Raw genomic sequence first — 1,044 nt, forward strand, 5'->3', positions numbered from 1 at the left:
CGTATCGGCCGTGGCTTAGACGCAGCAGCTGCTTCTCTTGTTGGCGCTTTTGCTGGCGCTCGCCGTGTTGTAGCTAAGAGGAATGGCATCGATCATCGACGCTGCACTCTCAGTCGTATAAGTCACATCATTGCACTTCCACGGAATTTTTTTTCAAATGCGCTAGCTATCGAATCTACGAAGACGGCACCCACACTTGTCTGTTCTGAACGTGCTCGGGTGCTACCTTGGGAATGCCTTGCCGACAGCCCGGTCTCGCGCAAATTGTGTGCGAGTGATGTCGAGCTACACTTTTTCGGCAAGCCCGATGTCGCTGTAGCATGGAACCCATCAACCCTCAGGTTATTGTCAATGATCGGTGCTGGTATTGTACCTCCTGAGGACGTGGCAGTTGACGCCCGATGTATTATTGACACCTTAGTACATGATCTCTCATCGCCCTCCCTACCAGATGCTGACAGTGGTCGTTATTATACTGAAGATCGATACCGCCCGAGTGCCACCCTCAAAATGCCAATCAGAGACGGGCAATGCGCCGGCTGCTGCGCCACATGGCACTCAAATCCGCGCGTCGCAGGCCCAATTCGGCCCGGGCGCCCTTTGCGAGTCCTGCCAGTATCAATGCTATATGCACCCGAAGATGCCTTGCTTCAGCTTCAAGCCAAGCACACGGAACTTATTTTCGCCCCTGACGCTGTTGTCCCCCAGGTTAATGCCAGGTTTAGGTCGCGGTCTGTGACCGCCAAGCCGATTGAGCTGGCAAAGCGCCTATCAGATGAGCTTGCACTGCCGGTAATTCACTCTGTATGATGCCAAGTAGAATGACAAAAGGGACCGGGAAAGTAGCCTTGGTCGAGGCAACTTGGCAAGACACCCAGCCTGGGGGACAATCTCTTCTTCTCTAGGGGAAGAGAGCACGCTAGAGAGGAGAGGCCCCAATGGGGATCTCCCCCGGTTGGCCACGGCAAGATCAAGGTGGAGGTAGAGGTGGAGGTGAAGGTGGGCTAGGAGATACCCAAGGATCGCGCGCGAACTCGGCCGCAG

The 1,044-nt window shown here is 55.1% G+C and overlaps 1 protein-coding gene across 1 annotated transcript; it reads left to right on the forward strand.

The window, feature by feature from the left end:
* Positions 1 to 166: 166 nt before the first annotated feature.
* Positions 167 to 999, forward strand: AURANDRAFT_69545 (hypothetical protein; the record flags this gene model as incomplete). The annotated part of the gene is made up of 4 exons (XM_009045317.1): positions 167 to 268; positions 342 to 364; positions 726 to 792; positions 847 to 999. Coding segments are annotated over 4 exons (345 nt in total), but the record flags the coding sequence as incomplete, so codon positions are not given.
* Between the last annotated feature and the right edge of the window lie 45 nt (positions 1,000 to 1,044).

The sequence above is a fragment of the Aureococcus anophagefferens genome (genome assembly GCF_000186865.1).
Source record: "Aureococcus anophagefferens unplaced genomic scaffold AURANscaffold_2186, whole genome shotgun sequence".
Classification (NCBI taxonomy): domain Eukaryota; class Pelagophyceae; order Pelagomonadales; family Pelagomonadaceae; genus Aureococcus; species Aureococcus anophagefferens.